The sequence below is a fragment of the Vicia villosa genome, unplaced genomic scaffold (genome assembly GCF_029867415.1).
Source record: "Vicia villosa cultivar HV-30 ecotype Madison, WI unplaced genomic scaffold, Vvil1.0 ctg.001953F_1_1, whole genome shotgun sequence".
Classification (NCBI taxonomy): Eukaryota; Viridiplantae; Streptophyta; class Magnoliopsida; order Fabales; family Fabaceae; genus Vicia; species Vicia villosa.
In genome coordinates this window covers 189,804-211,473 of record NW_026705789.1, presented here as the reverse complement: position 1 = coordinate 211,473, position 21,670 = coordinate 189,804, and the positions used below count along the sequence as shown (strand labels likewise).

Here is a 21,670-nt window from a genome sequence, read left to right as displayed (position 1 = left end):
TTGTTAAACAAAAAGAAATTTTGTTAACTCAAGAGGAATTTGGTTATGCTTGGGTATTCCGTCTATCGGTGTTCGTCTTCATCAAGGCTTTGTTTGTGCTGATCCAGAATTTAAGGACTATGAAGCATCAGTCGTGTCTCAGAACAAGATGTTGTAAGCAAACAATCAGCCTCCGCTCTGATTCACCTCTATTTAGTTGCCTTATAGGTTAGTGATTGTATGTTGCATTATTTAATTGCATACATACTCTTGCCAAAGATTTCTAATCATTTGCAACATAGTGTTCTTAATTTACAACTCATTTATGCAATTAAGAAGAAAATCAAATTGAATTGGGCCTTTTTGATAATGTTCAACATGCTACGTCAAAAGAGGCTTAATGGTGGACTCCCCTGTTGTCGACCAATTTCAAACATTTTGGAATATTGTGGTGTTGAATTAAAATGGGAACCCAAAATTGTGATGTCTTCGAAATAGTGTGAGATAACTTTCAAAGAAGCCAACAAGTAGATGGGAATTTTTCAAGATGTGGATGGGATATTCAAGCATCTTATTCAAGGTACATCATCTTCGCAAGCAGCTCCAGCTCAAGCTCCAGCTCTGACTCCGACTCTGGTTCCAACTCAATTTTAGGTTCCAACCAAATTTTACACCAATGAGTTTCTCTACAACAAAATATGCTCAGTCGAGAACCACATGAACACTCCTTTGATAACCTTTGCTTAGAACTTCTCACTCCTATTGCAAACTCCAAGCGAACCCATGAGGAAAGTGAGGAGGATATGGATGAAGATGAAACCTAATGTCTTTGTGTTTCTTGTTCTTTTTATGTTGTTGTTATGGTTTAATGTTTTATTTATGTTTGTTTAAGACTATGTTCTATTTCCATTTTGTTGCTGTTATGTCTTTGTCAACCGTTTAAGACGATATATTGTTCCATGTTTTGTCATAATGTTATATTTTGTTACATTGTGTGTTATGCTTCTCCTATTTGCATATCTATATTGTAGTTTTTGCTTCTTTCCCCCCATCTTTTTTATAATAACAATAGGGGAGAAGAGGCACGGGGCATGTGTATTTCGGCTTGCTAGTATACAATTATGTGCAGCAAAAAAATTGTGTTCAAATCACTCCATGATTCAAGAAAAGTATTGATTAAGGGGGGCTATCAAGATAGGGGAGCATACACATTAGGACAAGTCAATCTCTACAAAGAAACTCATGCACTTCATTTTTCGATAGTTATCATCATCATTAAGGGGGAGAATGTGAAGTCAAGCCTCTTCAAGTATATGTTTTGATGAAGACAACTTATATGCATTTTTATCAAGAAAGGATGAGCAAAAGGGACAAATAACTATGGATCAAGATTTCAACTTTGATGAAGATTAGTTTTGATTGATTGATCTTCAAACTCAAATTGATACAAGTTAAAATTTAAACCTTCGTATAAATTAGTGCTAAAAAATACCTATATTTTCATACATATGCATTACCATAACAAATTCTTAGTGTCATTGGTTTCAAGTAATTTGCACAAGCGTTTTTTTTCACTTTTTGCTTCAGAGTAACCGGTTACATGAAGCCAAGTAACCGGTTACTTGAAACTGGTTGTGTCTCTGTTTGCATGTTTTTAGCCTGTTTTGGGTGAAGTATCCAGTTACCTCATTTCAAGTAACTGGTTACCTGGGCATATTTTTTTGAAACTTTTTAGGCATCGCTTAGGAGTAACCCGTTACCTCATTTCAAGTAACTGATTACTACTAATTCAGTGGGACTTTTTCATGCATTTTCTAATCCAAACGAAATTCCTTTCTAAACCATTGACCATTACATTGATTGATCATTATACACCATTTTCTAAATGGTATGATACTCATATAAATACCATACAATTGAGATATCAATGCTTCACCTCTTTTATTGCAATTTAAACATCATGTTCTCACCAATTTTCATGCAAGTGTTTGATACTTGTGTTTTTATTAAGATTTTTTCTGCACATTGTTTCATATCAAGTCAAAAAAAATTCTCATTCATTCATAAACACTTGAGCACTATTATATCATTATAAATTGCTTATTTGAAAGAGATGATCAATTATAGTGATTGATATATACTTTATTTACTTCATGTTCTACTAACAAGGAAAACTTGGATAGCTCAAGTCTAAGTTCAAGGTGGTAAATTAGAGCTGTTTTTTAGGGGGAGTTTGAAGATAGATCAGAAATAGCATGGTATTCCTGAGTTTATCTTTGGACTTTTGTATGAGCTATTAAGTTGTGTTAAAGAAAATATTGTACAAGCTATTAAGTTGTTTAATGATGATGTAATTATATGATTACAAAATTTACAAAGTTTACATGTTTATCATGAAAGCTTGTGTTGTTTTTATTGTGGTTTTATTCCTATCTACAGGTTTAATTGTGTTTTGGTTATTTTAGCCAAAATTTGTCAAAGGGGGGGGGGATTCTTAGTTCCATGATTTTGGGTTGGCAACAATTTTGCTAAAATCTGGTTCTTGACATATGCTAAGCGAGATGTCGTAACATCTTGATTATACTGATACAACAGAGTTTGAACTTACTGTGAAGAAAGATGTTCTACCAGATGTCATGCCATCCTGAACCAGAACATCATTACAGGTTGTTTTAAATCTTGACAAATTTGATTAGATTTTGTGATATTTCTTTCAGAAATATCTCAATAATAATCGCAGGTCAAGAAGATTCAATCTGGAACTAGATAATCAAATCAAGTTAGCATTAAAGTTTCTAAAATTTGCTGATTGGGCAATTTAGGAAACTTGAAGATTTGTTCCAAGATTAGAAGATAAATCTCTACAAACTTGTTGCAATTCTCAGCATGGGCATCAAGTAATGTTTGGGCAAATTTTTTAAAGCTCATTGACTGCTAAGGACTATTTAAAGAGAACCTTAACCTAAAAAAATACAACTTACACAATTGTAAAATCAGGGGAAGTGTTAGGTTTGCAGTTTTGAGAGTCTCTTGTGTTTCAAGTCTCCCACGTATCTTTTGGTACTGTGTGGCAGACTGTATGTCACTTGACTGTTTGTCAAGATGTTTGTTCTCACTCAAAAGACTTTAGGTAATGAGTTGAGTATTGTCCTCACTCTTAAGCTTTTAAGTATATAATGAGTATTGTTCTTGATCAAAGCTTTTAAGCAAGATCAAGTTTTGTTCTTAGTTAAAGCTGTGAAGCAAGACTAAGTTTATTTGACCGGAAGTGTAATCTTGCCTTGTCACTAGTTTGTGACTTGTTTATTTAAAAGTGTGATCTTTCTATTTTGGTTCTCTTAGTCACGGGGTGTGTGTTTGTTTTATCACTGCGGTGATTGGAAGTTGGATGGCGATTTCTCAGATCTATATGTCGACTTCTAGGAAGAAGTAGTGTTGGATAGTGATTATGCGAGAAGTTGTAAACAAGGGTGTTTAGCTTTGAACTAATATTGCTGATAGTGAACTTCCTTAATGACTTGGTAGCCCCAATATTATGTTTCTGGCTGGTAAATATGTGATCTGTCAGCAGATGATGTCAAGACATCTGTCTTGACATTGTTGTTTGTGTTGAGACATTAATCTCAACTTGTAAGTTGTGTTGGTTGTCACTATGTGATTTATCTGCATGTTAAAGTTTCATATGAATGTCATTATCATGTATCAAGATCAGATGTCATATCATTTGTCTTAATGTCATGTTTTGATGTTGAAACATCAGTATTAACATGTTATATCTGCAGTGTACCTGAAAAGTAGATGCTAAGGGTAGTTTATATACAACTCTCATACACCTCAATCCAATAAGCATCTTTTCTAAAGGATAAAGTCATAAGAATTCTTATGCCCAAATCGGACAATACCTTGTAGACATAATGGTGTAGACTAGAGATTGACCGAAACATTAAAAAGAAGGGTCGGGCCCACGTACTCACACCTTACTCCTTATCCCCAGTGCAACTGTTTCAAAATGGTCAAAATAATTCCACATTGAGAATCAAAGTTAAGAGATTAAAAATAGTTTATATACAACACATATACACATCAACTCAATGACACACATTTTCTAAAAGTTAAAGTTATGAAATTCTTACACGAAAACAAGCACTATAAACTCGATCCTACTTTTCATAATTTTAATTTATTCATTATTTTAATAACACTCAGAATAAAATAAAATAAAATAGTTTTTACATTGAACTATAAAACGTTTTTTTTAATAGTATAAGATATTTTAACATAAACAAACTTATAAATTAGTATATTGAAAGCGAAATTAAAATACTTATAATAATTCTATACATATTTTCTAATACTTTTAAAACTAAAAAAATGTATCATTTATAAATATTTATTTATCGTCATTTATTCAAACCGTCTTCTAAATAATAAGAACACTTTTTTTTAATCTCCTCTTTGAAGCTTTTCCCCATTATCTCTCAGAAATCTCCAGAATAAGTCTAAGAAATAGAAATGGAGGAGAAAACAAAAGAAAAAAGGGTGGAAAACAAAGGCACGTGGACCCGGCTGCGCACAATATCTAATACTTCTTCGAGTAGTGGATTCACACGTGTCAATCGTAATCTAGGAAAAGCAAATCAACCTAATATTTCGGATTGTCACGCTTTTCACGTTTTGGATTTTATGCTTTGGACCAGTTTCTTTGGTGTCACCGACTGTCATTTATGACAAGCTCACAGTTGCGTTTTCTTCACGGTAACAACCTCGTTTATTGGTCTGTCGTCTTGGTAGAGTGAACTCTAGATTGAAAAACCATTACTTGTTCACAGTAACAACCTTGTTTATTGGTTTGTCGTCTTGGTAGAGTGAACTAAGATATGCCACAATTAAGAAGTTTTATAGCAAACAAAACCTTTCAATTCAACAAGAAATATGCAACACTCCCACAACCATTAACTAAAAATCTCAGGCCATACAACTTAGTAGTATTAAATTAGATAACTTTTAGAATACTCAAATTCATAAAAATAATAGTAAATGAAGTTGAAAAACTATATTAGACTCTACCAAGCACGACACTTTTTAGAAGTAGGCGTGTCAAATGTAAGAAGAGTCCGATAAATGTCTTTAAATAAATGGTATTTTTTTCTTCAATATTCTTTAAATCGGTGTGTGACACTTATATGATACTCATACAACATTTTCGTTATGAAACCAGAGTTGATTTGGAGGTTGCGTGGTGCAATGGTAGACTAGACTTGAGCTTTCGAGTGGCGAGGAGGGGCTAACCTACAAGGTTAACACTCTAACGCTCAAATCAGTATTTGAGTAAGATAATTGAGTGAAGTTTCAATTTAAAAATTATGTACCTGAAAAATGATGTGTTTTCCCTTTATATAGTGTGACAGTTGTAACAACCCGATATCTTTCAAGCGTAGGATGCGGGGAGCCGTTGGATGTATCTTTGACTTAAATCTCATACACTCTTTCCTAGGGTAACACTTATATGCTGCAAGCGAATTGACGAATTATTGCCTTTTCTAAGGTGCAGCTGTTGGCTCTTCTAGTCGGTCCAAAAAAGTTCCCCCCGAAGCCTTTGTCTTTACTTGATAGTGCGAAAGATTTTGTTGTATATGCCCTTTTATGTCAGTCACGTCTTGACTTGAATGGAAAGCCAAGAGATGACATTGATATCCTGGAGAATTCATGCCTTAAATATGCCATATGTTACATATGTCTTTTGTAGATTCTATCATAATGATCTTTGGAAACTGAAATACTCGAGTGTCTTTCTATGGCGTTCTGGAGCACTGGTAATGCTTATTAATTTGTTGTAAATCATCATGCAAACATGTGAAGAGTCAGTTCTATAGTTTCTTAAGACATTTCCTTTGCTTCTTTGTCATATGTATTTCTACAACACACTATCATTCTGTAACTGAAGGAACTAGTGTCTATTATGAGTAAAATATCAAAAGATGTTTTCGGTTTTTGGGTTGATTATGTCATTTCAACAACATTGTAGACTCTAGGAATATCTTGCATACCCTGCACATACTCAGATTGGTGAATGACCTGCTCAGGTAGATGTGGATACATTAGTTGTGACCCATAAGATAACCATACAAAGTAGAAGGATATCTCATTGAAGGAGTGTGTCTCACAGTGATCGTCCTACGATATGAAGTTTATTTAATTTTTTACAATGCGGTCAAGATTAACAACAGCTCGGTATCCTAATTCCCACTGAGCGGGATGAAGGAGCAAGCATGTGGCAATGTCTCATCATAGTCATCCACACATGCCCAACTGGAGAGACGTGAAAAGTGCTGGAGGATTCATGACTGAAAATGGTTCAAATACAATATTAGTAACGATGTAGCCCAAGTGTTATGACATATTATTAATAGTAAATGTGCAAATATATTACCATAAATAGGGTTTTACTTATTGTCATCTGTCTAGTCTTCCATAAGCAAGCTTCACCTAACTTGGAGTAAAGGAAAATCAAACAAAAGGCCCCCGTTTGTACTCATGAATTCTCTCCAAGTCAATGAAGTATCTCAGGTAGACGAAATCAACATAATATGCACTTATGTCCGCGAATATGGACGTGTAAACCAGATACAAGAGGTATGACATCAATGCACATACTCTATGATGTGTTATCTGTGCATCATCACCATCGGCCTCAACTGCCGCATCCAGTTGATATGTGTACAACATCTCTCGAAATACAAATTTGGTATAACATCCTTTGGTGTCATCTATCTTATTCTAGGCATCACATGGGTCAACTCCCAAATATTACACCATCATCTCTAGTGCGTTAGATCTAGTAATAACCTCATTATTGCCTATCTTATACATCATCAAGTGTGATGAACATCACACTGATCGAAAGATGGAATGAAGAAGTCTCCGAGTGTCATCTCTCAATGAAAGTAGACAATAACCCATGGGTAATAAAAGTATACATAATCCTATATAAATCTTGCAGCCCAAATAGCTGCATGACATCCTAAAACCATATTTCACCAATTTATGGGAGCTTTGCAATCTTCCTACCGTGGTTGATATAGGTACTATAAAAAATGCATCAACATCAAAAACTTCAAATGTTATAACACATATGTTTAAAAGAATAAATACACATTTATTTTAGCTCTTCATCTTACACGTCCCTACATATAAAGTAGTGAAATGTTTGAGGGGTCTCCTGGATAAACATCAAGAACGACAACATCAAGTTGAACTTTTAGAGCAGCAACAAGGGACTCATGTCTCTAAGAGGACGATGTCGGAGACACGTGAAATGTAGAAGATGATGCTCCTACATCAAATGAAGTGGCACCAGTGTCTGGACAAGAGGGTCTAACATTTTCCCTTCAAATGAAAGCATGATGAGCCACTCTACCATAACTCAGTCTCTCTTGGTTGTTAGACATTTTACCTTTAATTAAATCAGTAAAATCTTACCATGATTGAATAATTCAAATTCATGGGACAAACAATGTAGAACACGCAAAATCCAAAAGTTAACTTCCGTACAAGGGCAAAAACTAGAAAAACGCAGAACACGAACAAACAAACACCCTACACTATAAACTTGAAAAAAAAAAATCTCAATTCATGCATCAAAATCAATTCATTGTGCTTTTAACTATAACGTAATGAACCATAAACAACCTAGTTGGCTAATAAATCCTCACAAACCAAAAAAAATGAAAGAAATGAAAAATTTGCCAAATTGTGAGAAAGCTTGAAAATTGAAAAATCTTGATTGATTTGAGTGGAGTAGAGATTCACTTATCTCCTATTATTGAATGCAATGTCATAGAAGTAGCGAGAAAGCTTGAAAAATAATTGAAATGGAGTTTCCTCACGAACTTTATTTTGAGTTCTAACCTAGGTTTGAGACTTGACCGTGGTTATATTTTTTATGCGTCCGGAGGTTAAATTCTGAATTTAAAGACTTTATTGATTTTTCACTGAAGTGCAGAGTTGTGGTGCGAAGAATAATGCCATATTACTGCAATATAACACTTGCAAACAAATATTTTAGGGTACAATACATTTAAAGGAAGTTAGAAAGAAAGGACATGTTACCGGAAAAACTACACATTCTTGTATCACAGAACTTACAACACAAAAATCAATACATTAAAAAATGTGAGATTAATTAGCTGAACAATGCTACCAACTACCATATGTTATATCTAAAAGCTACATTTTACAAGTAATTACAATCATACTACATAGTAAACAAAAAAAATTACTTCATGTTAATGCTAGCTGGAAGGCATGCTCCAAGATCAGGATCTTCCACAAAAATAGATTCACAGTTAATTAGCTTCACAACATATTTATCTGCAGGATGGTATTTCTTCTGAGCTTCAAAAAAGCTTTTGCCAAGAACACTTTCTACCCAATCCTCCGCCGAGTTTTTCTTGTCTGCTAACCAAGCAGCTGCAAGAATCTGTGTCATTACCTCATAATCAATTTCCAACTGAAACTCTGAACCAAATGCCCTTTCAAATTGTATGCTAATGTTTTTTAATAATTTCTGGGCAAGCTCGTCAAAATGGAATGGCTTGAAAACCACTTTTTCATCCATTTGATTGCATAAATCACTAAACCAGGAGTCTGAGTTATCCACTACAGACTTGTGTTCACGGTCGTTGTCATTCATACCCTCTTCGTGCTCTTCTAGAGGCATATTTAAATCAAGATTGGGGATTGATGTCTCGCAAACCTGTTTTTGCATCTTGCTTGTTGTTTCCTCCTCTTTGAAGTCACTTATATCAACCTGCTTTCTTTTGTTCGGAAATGAAGGTTTTGAAAACCCTTTTCGCGACACAATCTTGATATTTGTACTACAGCTTCTTTTGGCATCCTCAGATGTATCTCCAAGTAATAGCTGCATTTGATATCTTTTGGCTTCTAGGACTGTTTCCTCACAAAACATTTTACTGTCGTCCCATGCAGAAGAGCCGTTGCCTTTACAGACAGACGAGGTTAAAAGAAAGATTGTTTTGCTGATGCTAATCTCCCTTCCACGTGAGTCTGGAAATTTACCTCTTCTTATTGCCTGCAACAAACTACTCCGCACCAGAAAATCAGCTTTATCCACATTATCGAGAAAGACAACGGAATGAGGATTTTTACTCAACTCCCCAGCAATATAGTCCACAACTGTCTTCCTAATAATCACATCATAAGAAAATGATTTTTGGCATTCGAAAATTGAGTTTGACTGGGAAAATCTGTCCTGGAAACCTAGATCCAGAGAGATTACACTTTCTGTATTTCCAAATATAGCCTCTGCAAGAGCTGAAGCAATTTTCTTTTTTCCAACTCTATCTGGTCCAAGGAAAGCAAACCATATGTCTGCTCTACCATGTGAGTCTCTACTCTTTCCTTCGCCGGATTTTCGAAGGAACAAAGTTCGGCTGATATCACATATGGCCTGATCCTGCCAGCCAACCTTTTCAAAGAGAAGTTTATTAAGAGACTTAAAATCTACGGAATCAAATTTAGCTGACAACTTTGAAACAGAGCAGGAAGATCTAGCAATCTGGTGTGATGTATTTCCCTGAATAGCAACACAATCAGCTGAAGCAGAATCTGACACACGCTCAAAATGCTTTATTTTATCCTGAACCCTTGGGGTATCTGGCTTGCAAGCATTTGGTGTTGATGTATATAACGTTCCCAATCCTAAATCTGTGGCCACAGAAGTAAGGGACGAAGATGATTTGTTATCAAGCACACAACTATTGGCCATACGTGAAGGGGCGGCCCAAGGAGTTGTCAAATCAATTTCCTGAGTCTCTGTATCTTTCTGCACATGATCAGTTCCAACATCAACACTGATTGTATCAGTATGTACTAGAGCCGGAGATAACTTTTTTGATGGAAAAGCACCATCCAAATTTTTAGGCATGAAGGAAAATGTATTAGAACATTGGAGTCCATTAAGTGATGGATCTTTACTGCTGCTTTCAATAAAACCTGAACCACACCGAAAACCCTCAAGTGATAGAACCTGAGCCCTTGTTTGATGAAGTTGTTGACAAATATCATTCCACTTCTTTTGAAATCCCAATATCTTATCATTCAAGCTTGTATTTTCTTCATTAGTCTGCACTGGATGATGGAGTTCATTCTTAAATATATGTACACCATAGATTTGAACCAGTGAAATATTGCAAGTGATGCAAAATAAGATAGTTGATAAAAAGTTGATTCAAGAAATTTAATTAGCAATTAGCAAATATAACCTCAAGAAACAAAATCTTACAGTTCTTCATGGGAAAATAAATAATTCTAATATCATTTTATAGGTAAAATTTGATAGAATAAATTGCTGATGTTCCATGAGTTATAAAGGAAACATATGACTTTTTTGTGTCCCAATATTAATAGCAAAAATGTCCTTTCAGCTACTGCAGATTTATATGGCAGACCAAAATTATATAGGCCACTATATTGGTGGATGTAGAATATGCTATTAGGCTTTACACTTTTAGAAAGGTTTAATTTATTAAGTTCAGTAAATTACCAAATTTCCCCCTCTTTCTTTATTGGAAGGTTTTTTGTTACCTTAATTGGTATAGTTTTAAGTGAATGGTAAAATAGGTAAGCTAGAGCTATTGAATCTAAAATCAATTATTGACATATAAGCTTCATAGGTTGTCATACATTTACATGCATAAGATCATAATCTCAACCATTAGTTCCCAAATCAATGACAATAAATCTATAATTACGTACTTTAACCTCTAAAGCGACTTTTCACATTAAGGAAGCTAAAATAGTTTAAACCAGTATAGGCAAGCAAGCATTATTGGTACCATTAAATTATATAAGTGGATTAGTACAATAATTGCCCCCACCATGTTGCATGCATCATGTGCATGCATGTGAATGTCACAGTATTCATTAAACAAGAACATCTAACATTCGGAGATCATAACAAACCTTTGCCACATCAAGTCCTCCATGTGTATCCACATCAACATCCTTTTTAAACCAAGGCAAGCTTGTTGAGCAACTAGATGACAGAGTAGTAGGATCTACCTTCAAAACATTGGCAACTTCTTGTTCGTACTTTTCATTGCATTTGTCACAGCGAGTAAAAGATGCATTTGAAGAGCTTGCAAGATTTTTGCTCTCAGAAGGTGTAGAAAAGAATCCACCAAATGGAACAAAGGACCCCATCAAACTGTAAGTTTATCATGAGCATGAAACAGTGAGATCCAATTAGCACAACAGTCAGAAATTAAAGTGCAAACAATGGGACAGACTTCAACTAAAGCATCCTCTACAAAAAATGAAGTTTATTGTGTAGCCAATATTCATATATATAACAACAGAGCAGACTATTTAATTTTCTGAGCTCACAGTAGGAGTTTAAAAAAATAGAAGATTTTAAGAATCCATGCTTACAAAACATTAGTTGAGTTCTTACAATGCATAACAAGAAAGGGATCAACTATAATGACAGAGTGAAAATCATGTAAATTACATTCAATCTGTTAGCACATGTCTCCACCTTCCTAATGCATATGATATATATGACAGAGTTCCACACATCAAAGCAATGAAAACAATCAATAAAAACCAATGAAACAAAGAATACACATACCTGGATTTAGAGCAGAGTTCTTTCATTGAAGAAGAACGAACTTGAGGCGGTGGTTGAAGCAACGCGAGCTTAACATCACAGCTTCGAAATCCAGCTTCATCAAAAACACGGTTCACAATCGGATCATCAAGAATCGATACAACGAAATGCTTAAGCTCAACTTTCAACATAGACGACGACGTTCCATTTTGATACTGATTAAACAAATGGAAACTCTCCGGATGACGCCGCTGATTGGCCTGTGACCGTTTGATTGCGGTCATGAGTGAATTCGAAATCGGCGGCTCCTCCGTCGTTGATCCTTTCGACGACGGGAGCCGGTCGAGAGACACGCAGACGGAGAGCTCGAGTGCTCGAAACTGGAGACGGTGTGAAAATGACGGATGCGGCGGGAATCGAACGGGAGCACGGGAGCAGGCTTCTCGGAGAGAGGAAGATGGGAGGGAGAGTAAGGCGGAGACGGCGTGAAGTGAGGTGGTTTGCGAGTGGCTACGACGGCGGGCGACTGTTACTGCGTCGTCTAGTGCACGCGCGGCTTCGTCGGTGAGGAATTGCCGAGCAACGGTTACCGGCGTCGGCATCGCCGGCAATCATATATATAAAATGAAATAGATAATACTATTAATAATATTAATATGTATGGTTCTATATGGTATCAGGTATTTAAGTTTGGAGTTTAGTGAAGAAATGAAAAAGTGTCAAGGTTTTATTTGGTTTGAATTTTTTAAGCGGTCTAGTCATTGAAATATTACTCTTTATTTATTACTACTATTATTATTAGTTAGGAGAAAAACAAGAAGAAGAGGAGCAGGGAGAGTGAGATATTTGGTTGTCTTTGTGGTGGTGAGGTGATGATGTTTTTTTAATGATGATGATGATGGTGATGTGGCAGATTAGATTAAGATGTGTGTGTGCTTTCTTAGTGGGATGGATTAGTTTGAGCAAGTGTGTGGGTGGGCATAGATTCTTTCAATAAGTGAGTTTCCTTTTTATTATTCCATGGCCTTTCTTTGGTAGTTCACTTTGACTATAGCCTTTATGAACATCTTTTTTTGGATTGGAAGTATACTAAATTTGATACGACACTTGATAATGCGATTTTTTTTTAAATAACCAATTTTTTTTAAAAAATAACTGAAATAACCACTCTTACTAAAATAACTACTTTTTAAATAAAAAAAAATAAAGAAGCGTCAGACTATATGGCGCATTCATTAAAATTTAAGAGAAGACGTCGTACTGTTTGGCGCATGCACTTTTATTATGTCACGTAATGTAACACATACATTTAAATTTTAAGAAAATGCGACATTCAACGTGACTACTTGATTGTTTTAATAATAACTAAGTAGTTACACGAAACCTTCATTTAAAATTTAAGTGCATGCGCCATGCAGTGTGGCGCATCCTATTTAATTTCAATGCATGCATCAGTGATGTCTTATAAATTTTTTAATTTTAAAAGTGGTTAGTTTGGTATGGTTATTTGAGTTTTTTTTTGAAAAAATTTCTAATAATATCTTTAAATATTTTAAAATATAACAAAATGAAGTAGTAGAATAAACCTGAACACGATAGAAATATTATTTATCATTTTGATATTTATTATTTTTAATTGATTTAATGCTAATGTACAAATAAACGTAAAGAGCATCTTTTCAAAAAAAAAAATATTAGTATTCGACTTGAGAACAACAAATTCAAGATGATAAATCTCATTTGTAAAAGAAAATTCTAAATTTTTAAACTTTTAGAATTTGTTTGAGTTATTATTGGACTTAAAATTTAAATCTGACGTAAATCTCAATTTCATTTAAAAGATTCAATTTCAAATGATAAAATTTCAATTTTTAATAAATTCGATTAAATCGGTTTGACAGATAAATTGGATTGATTTTACCAGTTTAATATTTATTGGATTAAAATCATAAAAATGGTCCTCTTTTTTATAAAATTCACAAACATTCATCTTATAATTTTATTTAAAAAACTATCAAAGAATAACTATTTCCTTAAATTATTTGAAATATCATTTAACATTAATTTCATATTATCATATTTTAGATTTTCAATATCATTTTACATTAATTTTAGGGTTATTACCATTTTTGTCCCCTGCCATATAGGCGACTTTTGGTTTACCCCCTGTAAATTTTTTTTTGTAAAACTAACCTTGCCATTTCAAGATTCTGTTTTTTTAGACCTTGGAGAAAAATGGCACACGCCCAAAGCCTATGTGGCGTGCTTAGTGGCATTTTTTTCTTTTTTCTTTTTTTTTTAATTTCAGCTAAGCTGACGTGGAATTATATTTTTTTATTTTGATTTTTTTTTATTTCCACGTGGATTTTCTTTTTTTTTTTAATTTTTTTTCAAAATTTTTTTTTTAAATAATTTTTTTTTAAAAAATATATATATATTTTTTACTTTTTTATTTTTTTAATATTTTTTTTTAAAAAATTTGTAGGTAAATCCGCAGGTATTTTAAAACCCGTAGGTAAATCCGCAGGTATTTTAAAATACCGCAGGTAAATCCGCAGGTATTTTAAAATCCGTAGGTAAATCTGCAGGTATTTTAAAATCCATAGGTAAATCCGCAGGTATTTTAAAATCCGTAGGTAAATCCGCAGGTATTTTAAAATCCGTAGGTAAATCCGCAGGTATTTTAAAATCCGTAGGTAAATCCGCAGGTAAATCTGCAGGTATTTTAAAATCCGTAGGTAAATCCGCAGGTATTTTAAAATCCGTAGGTAAATCCGCAGGTATTTTAAAATCCGTAGGTAAATCCGCAGATATTTTAAAATCCGCAGGTAAATCTGCAGGTATTTTAAAATCCGCAGGTAAATCCGCAGGTATTTTAAAATCCGTAGGTAAATCCGCAGGTATTTTTTTCAATATTTATGTGTTTTGAATTTGAATAATATTAAAATAAATAATATATATATATATATATTACGTTAAAATAAAATATTATGTTAAATAAAAATAAAAAAAATTTAAATTTTTTTTAAAAAAAAATTTTAAAAAATAAATATGACGTGGAATTAAAAATAATAAAAAATAAAAAATATAATTACATGTCAGCATATTTGAATTTTAAAAAATTAAAAAAATAAAAGAATTACACAATCAGCATGCCACATATGCAAATGGCATGTGCCATTTGCTGGCGAGGTCTAAAATGACAGAATCTTCATTTGGCAAGGTTAGTTTTACAAAAAAAAAATTTACAGGGGGGTAAACCAAAAGTCGCCTATATGGCAGGGGGCAAAAATGGTAATAACCCTTAATTTTATTACTATCATATTTTAAGTCACAAATTAAATGAAATTCAAAACTTTATATTGCATGCCTTGTATTTTTGTGAGTACACAGTGACACCATTAGATTATCATTAGATTATAAAAATGATTGAGTACACAGTGACACCATTAGATTATAAAAATGATAATAACCTGATAACATTATGAATCTCATTTTAATAATGCACTTCTTAGATTTCAAGGAATCAATCACCTTTTCCTGGAGTGGCTGCTACATCCTAGGAAAACTTAGTTCCAGGCCCATGAGATTAAAAATTCATCAGGATCGTGAGACCTAGGAGGAGAAGATAGAGAAAATACATATTTACATTAACTTCTCACCTCATGTGAGCTAACTCTCAATACAATAACAATCGTAAATCCTGTGATAGCCCTTAATCACTAGCGGTTGTCAGACATTTGTAATTTTAGTGAGTAAAATTGGTGTCCATCATGAGACCCTAGTAAAACTGACATGGGCCATCGTCACAACATTCAACTGGAGTATTATATTTGCGCTCATCCTTTATCACAGTGAACAAAAAGACAACGACTCTGTCAGTGAGGAATTAGATGATAAGGAAAGTCTCGTAGCAGAGATGCGTGATGCTATGGAAAAATTTCGTCGCCAAAATCAAACCTTGTAGGATAACGTTCTTCATTTCTTGTAAAACCAACTAGGAAAAATACGGTGGATAAACTAGAAGTATTGGATCTTCAACCTCTATCAGATGGGATATATGAGGTTCCCATCTCTAAGAACCTCAAGGTCCCATCGTTTGATAAGTTATATGGACGCAACAACCAATATGAGCATGTGACCTCCATCAACACTCATATGGAAATCATTAGGGTACCTAGCTCCTTGAACTACAAGCTCTTGTACGACACCTTTCGAGACGCAATCTTGAGATGGTATATATATGCCTTTTCAGGCTCTCCGTCACCATCTATCAAGACTTGGTGTAAAATCTAGTTCACAAATTTGTTGCAACCAAGCATTGGTATCTAACTGCTACAAGTCTATTAAACATACACAAAGGTCCATTAGAGTCGTTGAGGAAGTATCTCGTCCGCTTCGAAGAAGCAACAATCAAGGTAGTCGATCCAAACCAAAAAATGTTCGTATGAGCATTTTAGAACGGGCTCAAGATGACACACTCTAACGAATCCCTCACCTAAAGACCATAATCATATTTAGTTAAAGTAGTGATGCGAGAAAAATGTTACATTAAAGGCGAGGAGAGTAATGCTGAAAAGAAGGCATGTGATGCAAAAGAGCGCACTACTGTCACAGACATCTCACCAAGAAACCAATACATCTCGTCTATGATAGATACAACAATATTCAAGCGAAGCTGAAAGAAGTATGTTAAGCATAACCCCATTGGAGGATCCGAGAGATCTAGTTCCCAGAATCAAGACCTTCCTGTGACTCCAAAATCCAGACATAGAAAAGAGCCAAGTAAGGAGGAAGGAGGCAAGACTGACTCATTTTGACATTTTCATGGTTGTTTTTACGTGTACATAGCAAATACACATTTAAAAAGTTCATACATGCATTTTTATCGTGTTTTAGTGACTAATCAAAGGTTTTTTATTAATTATTTACAAAATAAATTAACAAGTCCTTATGTACTTTACAAATTTTTGACACTTATCATCTCCCTCCAACTTAACTTTTTGTTTTTCCTCAAACGAAATCAATACAAATGATTTAGAGAAATTCAATATACATAGTTTATGAGAGGTTTCAAGATTTAATCAATTTTATTTTGAAAGTGCTTTGAAGTATGACACGATTTTCTTTAAATGCAAGTGCATAATCAACATTATAAGCATCCATAAACTATTTTATGAAAATGAAAAATTTGTTTTACCAAAGTATCATTTTAAAACATGTTCAGATCGACAGTCAATTATTCATCAAAATCATGATCTTACTATGTATCACTCAAATGATAAGTGTTTCCCTTATTTATCCAACAATGCATCAACTATAAGAATATTGTGCACTTCTAAACAATATCAAAAAATACATAATTAATCATGAATCACAAAGATCTTTATTTTTTTATAATGTGGATGAGCTACAAGAATCATGGTTTTTCTGCGATTCAAATATACCTAATCTATAAGACAGTAATATTTATGTTTTCTTTTGTTTCTCAAAAGATCTATTTTTTACCAACAAAATGTGTCATTTTTTTATCGTTTAAAGTCTCTTTTTCTCCTCTACATGGTTTTGAGAGAAACAAATATTTCCTAAAACAATGTCTCTTCCTCATTATGTCTCTTTCACTGGACAAAATTTCATTCAAAGATAAACAGAACCATAAAAGTTCTTACCTATTAACACTTTCCCTTAAATATTCATAATGCTATCTCAATAATGGAGTAATAATAATCAATCAAGCACAACTTGATGATAACATCTTAGAGAAATTTTAATAAGCCATCAAGATAGTTCATATTCATGAATGTACAAAGTATACATTGATAAAATGTACAATTGATACACATTGATACAGTTTATATACAATACACATTGTATGAAATTCTAGTGATTAAAAAGTCGAAACTGGATTAGAAGCCTAACATGCTTGTAAAGTTCACCTTTGCGATTACACAAACGAACAGCGCGAATTCCTTCTTTTAGCTCTGGTACAGGTAAACATGTCTGTCCAGCAAAATCATGCTGTCCAGAAAAATCACGTTCGACAACTTTGATGTATAATAGGGCCAATTCTGGACAAGTTAGTGCAAAGTTTATCTCCTCATTCCATACTGGAACCCACTCATCTTCAATTGTCCTAGTTACTTTTATGTCTGTATCCGCTGGTACGCCATGAATAGCAACCTGCACATATATATATATGTTAGTATTATTGATTGTGTTCAAATTTGCATGCTTGTGGGGTGTACTCATCTTGTTTGTGTAGATCAAGTGACATTTTTTGTATTTGAAAGAAACAAGAATAGGACACATTAAAACAAATGACTTCACAATTAAGCAATGTGTCTTTATTTCAAATGTGTTGCAATGCATTTTTTAGGACAAAACCTGTAACATTATTTCACAATAAGACATAGTAGATTGTCTGTAAATCCTATCTCAACTCACAAAAACAGATATTGTTAGGTTCGACGTACTAGAGGTGGCAAACGGATATGTCCGTCTCATTAAGGCCGCCCCACAATAGCCCGCGAAAAAATAGGGCAGGGTGGGACGGACATATTTGAGAGTGCGGGTCTAAAACCTTGCCTCGCCCCGCAAAAAAGTGAGGACGGGGCAGGTAAAGCCCGCAGGCTTTGAACTTTTTAGACCTTAAAATAGTAAAATTGTATGAAAAAGCTCATGCCCGCAAAAAAACAGAGCGGGGCGGGACTGACACATTGAAAGGAGTGGGCCTAAAAACCTTGCCCCACCCGCGAAAAAATCCGTTTTGCCACCCCTAATCACCACGGTTCAAACCCTGGTAGTCACAGTTGTAATTGTGAGTTTCTAATGGTTATTTATTACCACTTCGTTTACAGACAAAAAAAGACATAGCTTCATTCAAAGACTCGGGGAGGAGTGAGGGGATTTTATTTTGAATGGCATGGACGGAAAGCATGAGAATAAGTACTCTTATTAAATCAAGCATATGAGTCGTCTATGTGATACCATTTATTGGAGATACCGAGAAGCATCGAGAGTGTTATTAGACTAAATGTTCAAGATCCAAGAGACTTTGACATCATATATCCACCTAAAACCTTAAGGAATTAGGTATACGTGTCCTCTCTCTTATGATCCAACAGTTCTACCATTTTTAGTCGATACAGGGCTTAACTACCAACTCTTGAATTCACCATCAAGATTGAATTTTGAAGTTAAATCTTTCAAAACATGATCAAAAGAATAATTACCTGAACACGAAAATCAGGAGGAGAGTAAAAATCAAAGTGTGTTTGGCCAAATTCTGAACGCCACCCCTCACCCATGTATACCAAAACCTGTTTTTCACATCATATTCAAATTAGACTTGGCTCAAAAATACAAAGCAAAACTAAAGATATTTTTCTTTAGTTTCGATTTCAAATAGGAATTCTAAATAGAAACATTCCCTTTACCTGCAGAATTTTCTGAATCGGTCGGTTTACTCTAGGATCAAAGATGTTATTATTGTTCAATAAGATGTCAGGTTTCTTGACATATCCACAACCACCATTCGCTTTGAACATTCCTTCCATATACCGAAGATAATGTCCATGTCCCTGAGAAAAACATGTTGCAAGTAAATAAATCTCTTGAGAGGTTTTGTAAAATAGAATGAAACAAGACTAGAAGAGTCTAACCTGCATATTAAATGCTACCATTTGAGCTCCATGCATCCATCCATTCATAGGATCATAATTTGAGGAATCCACGCGCGAACCCTTTGGATATACTCTAAGCAAATTCCGTTGGGTGAATCTAAAAAAAAATCAGGCGTTGAGAGAGTTTCTCACTCTTATGAATCCAATTCATCGATCAGGATTAACTGTCGTCTCGTCACTACTCAGTACAGTTATTGCAAGAGTATAATATGACTTTCAAAAACCGAGAGTTTAGACCAAAATGACATTCAAATTTACCTGACAATATCAGTTCCACGAGTTTTGGCGATTTCTTCAAGAACTTGCTCACTCAAACTAAGACGCCTAACTTGATCATGATCTATCAACCAATGTTCTACATTACCTTTTGGCTTCCCAGCATGAATAGAAATCAAATTTCTATATGCAAGACTCTTTTCCTCCTCGCTTTCGTCATCCGATTCATCCTAATTAATTGCAAAAAACACTAATTAACCTATTTAGAAACCTTAGTTTATTCAAGATATGAACACTTTTGTTACCCTTCTCTTGTTGTGAAAAAATAATCACTTTTAAAATTATTGTCACCTTACGATCGAGTCTAGGTCCATCGTCCTTCTCCTCATTCGACTCAACTTCTTCCTCTTGTATCTTTTGGCTTTGAATTTCAGGAGTCTCTGGCGGTTTAGTTGAAATAAGAATCCTTCTTTTCAGCGATTCTGGTGAAGGAAATTCTTCCATTTGACGTGAACGATTCGGACGAAACAACATACGTCCAAATATATCATCAACCATCTGCATTCAAAAACATTAATTCCCACTAAAAAAATTTTACTAAAATTTTGAAATATGCTATAGTGGTCTAATTCATCCGACGAGTTCTACAAACTTTGGCGACTTTGCGTTGAAGAGGTGGAGTTATATGGTCTTCAAAAGTTATCACAACAGGATACTCAGAGGCATGAAATGCATTGTCCCTAATGGCATTCAAACAATCTCTGAGTTTCACCGAAGAAGTCAGAGTCCTGCAGCTCAAAAAATAAGTCCATTAGTTTGTGTTATATGCACATGCACAAAATATGGTATATAAGAGAAAATGGATACCCTCCATGACGAACTTCGACGTCGTCTTCTCTTGAATTTGGCCACAAATCGAGCTCGATGACTCTAACTCCTTTTTTGAGAGCATTTATGATTGGGGTGGTACTGCTTTCACTGCTCAATTGATTTCCAGTTAAGTAGGAGTTGTGGCCTGTGTACAAGAAATAATGAGCCAATGGCTGACTCATGTCATGGTGCACCTGAAGATACAAATATATCAAAACATCCAAAGTCATGATAAAAAATAATCCAAAAGGTCTATTTGCAAAATTACTAGAAACAAAAAGATTGCTTCTTCTAAAAACATTACCTGATCATTAAGGGGACCATTAAGGTCACCAAAGAGATACCGAAAGAAAGCATCAAAATGAAGACCTCTCCTTTGAAATATATTGAGATGCTTTAAACTATGAAAAACATCTTGAGCATGCTTTTTGGTAACATCGCTATCCTCTTCTCCTTGAAAACGAATTAAAAAGTTGCATAGTTCATCCATGTTCATCGTGCCGTTTTGTGTATACTTGTAAAATATATTGTTGATTTCCTCTGGTGGTTCAACCACCTTAACCTTAAACATTCTGTTGAAACAAAAACATACTTTGAAGTGTTGTTTCATTGATTTGTTCCTAGAGGTTTGTCTAATACCGAGTTTGGTTGCCATTGTTTTTTGTTTGATTAATGATGTTTCTTGAGGGGGAGATAACAGTGAGATGGGATGGAAAGTGTGAGATTTTTTGGGATTTTTAAATTATTATCTATGGCTTGGAGCTCAAGAGAGAATTTATGCTATTACTATGTTTATAAGGAAGGTGAATAAAAAGATGAATGTAAATTGGTTTTTGTTAACTTTGTCTATGTAAAGAAGAAAGAGATGGCTTGAGATTCTATTGTGCTTTTTTGATGTAAGAATTTAATGAACTTTAACCTGTCCCCTATACTAGAGATGTTAGAAAGTCCTTAAGGGTCAAAAAGTTCTATTCTAGGTTGTTATGAATTTCTCCCACAAATAAAAAAATGAATGAGTTGATTTTAAGTAATGTGTCAATGCACACAAGTACTTGAATGAGGTGGTAAATGTTTCTCTCAGCTTAATCAGAGGTCATGGGTTTGATCTAGCCTTAAACACACAAAATTTAAATGAGTTTTGCTGTCTATTGTGATCATCTCCGCTTTGTGGAGAATTAGTCTCTGCAGTTACACGCAGAGGATGCCTGATTTATAAAAAATAATAATGTGTCACTAAAGAGATCACTTAAACCACCCATAATGGGTTGCACTAATATGTACCTAGATGAAGATG

The 21,670-nt window shown here is 34.3% G+C and overlaps 2 protein-coding genes across 2 annotated transcripts; both read right to left on the bottom strand.

Annotated features, from left to right (window-relative positions):
* Positions 1-7,979: 7,979 nt before the first annotated feature.
* Positions 7,980-12,460, bottom strand: LOC131637248 (protein SMAX1-LIKE 7-like). Its single transcript, XM_058907832.1, has 3 exons — positions 11,630-12,460; positions 10,963-11,206; positions 7,980-10,123 (listed from the first exon to the last, which is right to left on the bottom strand). Exons 1-3 carry the CDS (start codon positions 12,208-12,210, stop codon positions 8,255-8,257), a joined length of 2,694 nt encoding a protein of 897 aa, XP_058763815.1. The 5' UTR covers positions 12,211-12,460; the 3' UTR covers positions 7,980-8,254.
* A 4,928-nt stretch (positions 12,461-17,388) lies between these two features.
* LOC131637233 (phosphoinositide phospholipase C 1-like) lies at positions 17,389-21,141 on the bottom strand. The gene is made up of 9 exons (XM_058907818.1): positions 20,681-21,141; positions 20,374-20,570; positions 20,159-20,294; positions 19,858-20,064; positions 19,549-19,736; positions 19,270-19,387; positions 19,045-19,188; positions 18,841-18,927; positions 17,389-17,788 (listed from the first exon to the last, which is right to left on the bottom strand). Exons 1-9 carry the CDS (start codon positions 21,029-21,031, stop codon positions 17,489-17,491), a joined length of 1,728 nt encoding a protein of 575 aa, XP_058763801.1. The 5' UTR covers positions 21,032-21,141; the 3' UTR covers positions 17,389-17,488.
* Between the last annotated feature and the right edge of the window lie 529 nt (positions 21,142-21,670).